The sequence below is a fragment of the Olea europaea genome, unplaced genomic scaffold (assembly GCF_002742605.1).
Source record: "Olea europaea var. sylvestris unplaced genomic scaffold, O_europaea_v1 scaffold2936, whole genome shotgun sequence".
In the NCBI taxonomy this organism is placed as follows: Eukaryota; Viridiplantae; Streptophyta; class Magnoliopsida; order Lamiales; family Oleaceae; genus Olea; species Olea europaea.
In genome coordinates, this window is record NW_019247955.1 from 62,627 (window position 1) to 65,979 (window position 3,353).

The window sequence follows — 3,353 nt, forward strand, 5'->3', positions numbered from 1 at the left end:
ACTTACTCAAATTCTCTCTATCACGCAAAATGTAGCACTTACTCCCAAACACTCGAAAGTACTTAACAGTAGGCTTTTTACCCTTAAGTATCTCATATGGAGTCTGATCGGTCTTGGGTCTAAGGTAAACTCTATTAATTATGTGGCATGCAGTGTTAACAGCTTCTCCCCAAAAATGTAGGGCTAGTCCCTTGCCATGAAGCATGGCTCTAGCCATGTTCTGAAGAACCCGATTCTTCCTTTCAACCACCCCATTTTGTTGAGGAGTGATAGGGGAAGAGAACTCATGCAATATCCCTTGATCTATACAGAAACTCTCAAGATTAAAATTCTCAAACTCTTTCCATGGTCACTACGCATTCTAGACACTTTGAGATCCAGTTCATTGCTAAGTCGTTTACACAAAGACTTTATGAGATCACATGCATCAGATTTTTTCCTAAGCAATTCTATCCATGTGAATCTCGAGAAGTCATCTGCCACAACAAGAATGTATCGCTTACCACCTAAACTCTCAGTCCCAGATGGTCCCATTAAATCCATGTGTATCAATTCTAGGGGTCTTTTGGTCAGAATTTTTGAAGTCTTCTTATGGTTCCCCTTAAGTTGTTTACCTAGTTGACATAGTCCACACACAACATTTTCACTAGGACCTATTTTAGGCAAAACATCTACCAACTCCTTTGTACTAGACTCTTATAGTTCAAATGACCTAATCTTTTGTGCCAAAGTTCACTCACATCAATTTTAGCACCCCTACACACATAGTTAGAATTAGGCAAGACTCCGTAACAACTATCAGTTGTTCTAACCCCTTCAAGAACCACCCCACCAGACGAATCATACACAGTACATCTCTTTTGCACAAAACTCACCTCAAAATCAGCATCACAAATTTGACTAATACTTAACAAGTTAGACTTTAAACCTTCCACATAAAGCACATTAGAGATCACAGATAAACCATGCATTTGTACAGTACCTTTGCCAAGAATAGGTGCAGAACCCCCATCTCCAAAAGTAACCATACCACCGTTACATTCATCAAGAGTAGTGAATAAAGCCTTATTACCACACATATGCCTAGAACATGCACTATCTAGGTACCACATGTTGTAATTTTGGACTTTCAATGCAACATGAGCAACAAAACACTTTTCTTGACCTAAATGTCTAGCTAGATCACCCTTTTTTACCCAAACTTTCTTAGATGATAAAGTACTCCTAGTAAGCTTAGTAAGCATCTCAGTCAAATGACTAACCTGATTAGACAGAAAGCTAACATGACTAGGAATGTTCAGATTTTTACGCTCATTCCCTAACCTATAGCATCTAGGCCTAGTGTGTCCTAAGGCTCCACAGTGGTGACAGGTGGGAATGAACCTAGGCTCAAAGTTACGTGGCTGAGGGTATCTGGGTATGAAGTTCCTACGTAATTGATGACTCTGTTCTCTCGGAACATTCTTACCCTTATTTGAACTACTAACAGCATTAACTTTCTTAGAGGCAGAAACAAAAACAGTCTTAGAAGGTCCAGCAACATGTGTATTACCCTCAACATATCCTAGACCCTTCCTATCTCCTGCAGGCTTATTCATTTCCAAAATATTGTCCAATTTCTTAGTCCCACTTATGAAAGTTTGAAGATGAGCATTAGATTTCACCAATTCACTAGTCAAAGTCTTAATCTTGTCTTCTAATTTCTCATTGACACACTTTAACTCACTGCCACTCTTAAGTGAATTCTGAAGATTACTAGCAAATTTCTCTTTTTCTCTTTCAAGTTCATCAACCGTTTTGAGTAGGGCTTTATTGACCTTTTTGATTTTAAGACTCTCCTTAAATAAAAGTTGATAAGCTCCTTGTATGCCTATGTCATCCTCTTCCTCATTACTAGAATTATCGTTTGGAAGTTCTTCCTCAACCTTGTCACTCTCCTTATCAGATTCACTCTTAACAGTCGATACAAATGCCATATAGTTTCTTTCGTCCTCACTGCTAGAAGATTCCTGTCTATCACTGGTCTCAGATTCATTATCTATAAGTGAGACATCTAAGGCCCTACCTTTCTCTTTCTTTGGTTCTTCTTATAACTAGGGCATTCATTCCTATAGTGACCTATACCTTGACACTCATGGCACCTAACCAAACATGGTTTATCACTTGACCCTTTATTGTTAAACGTTTCAGTTTTTGCTTTTGTGAATCTGCTAGGAGCTCCACTCTTTTTATCCTGAGGCTTTCTCCTATTCTTGAGAACTTTTTGAAATTTCTTAACAAAGTATGCGATTTCCTCGTCCCTAAGTGACTCAGTATCAGAAGATTCATCTTCTTTGATGGATTTTAGGGCTATGGACTTTCCTTTCTTAGGTTGTGTAATAGTGAGTTCATAAGTTTTCAACGATCCTACCAGTTCTTCAATTTTAACTTCATCTAGGTCCTTACTTTCCTCAATGGCAGTGACTTTAGGCCTAAATCTCTCGGGCAGGGACCTAAGCACTTTTCTCACAGTTTTAGACTCGGGAATTTTCTCACCTAGATTGAAGCTAGAGTTAAAAATGTCACTCAATTTAGCATAGAATTCGTCAAACGTTTCATCATCCTTCATTCTCACTTCTTCAAACCTAGAAGTTAGCATTTGTAACTTAGAGTTCTTTACCGTTTTAGTTCCCTCATGTGTAGTTTCAAGAATGTCCCAAACCTCTTTAGCAGTTTCACACATTGATAATCTCCTAAACTCTTCGGGAGACACGACCATAAACAGCGCATGAAGACCCTTGCTATTCCAATTATGCTCAGCTATTTCATCCTTAGTCCATAGTGATATGTCGGTAAGGTTAACAGTTCCTGATACGATAGTAGAGGGAGGTTTCCAACCATTTTGCACACTTACCCAAACATGCTCATCTAAAGACTTAAGAAACGCACGCATTCTAATATTCCAATAGGCATAATTAGTTCCGTCAAAATATGGAGGTACAGAAAGTGACTGACTCATCTAGACAACTATGGGTCAGGACTCGAGATTTAGCTCTGATACCACTTGAAAAAGCAATAGTTTGACCCAACCAACACCTAGAGGGGGGGTGAATAGGTGTTTATGTGGAATTAAAACAATTAATTAACTAATGCAACAAGTCACATCAATTATGCATTGCCTAGATTCATTCACATACTTTATCTACCTAAATTGAATTACCGGTTGAAAAATAAATAACAGAAAGCAGTAAAAACACAACAAAATGTTGACGGAGAAAACCCAACTGGGTAAAAACTCCGGGCACAAGCCAGTAGAGATCCACTATAAAAGATATTGACTTACAGTACGTCAGACATTATTGATTCTAACAATA

At 38.3% G+C, this 3,353-nt stretch overlaps 1 protein-coding gene across 1 annotated transcript; it reads right to left on the reverse strand.

Moving 5' to 3' along the window:
• Positions 1-303: 303 nt before the first annotated feature.
• Positions 304-2,998, reverse strand: LOC111384537. The gene is made up of 5 exons (XM_023008820.1): positions 2,702-2,998; positions 2,125-2,365; positions 1,871-2,038; positions 929-1,774; positions 304-614 (listed from the first exon to the last, which is right to left on the reverse strand). The coding sequence occupies exons 1-5, from the start codon at positions 2,996-2,998 to the stop codon at positions 304-306; spliced, it is 1,863 nt and encodes a 620-aa protein (XP_022864588.1).
• Positions 2,999-3,353: the final 355 nt, after the last annotated feature.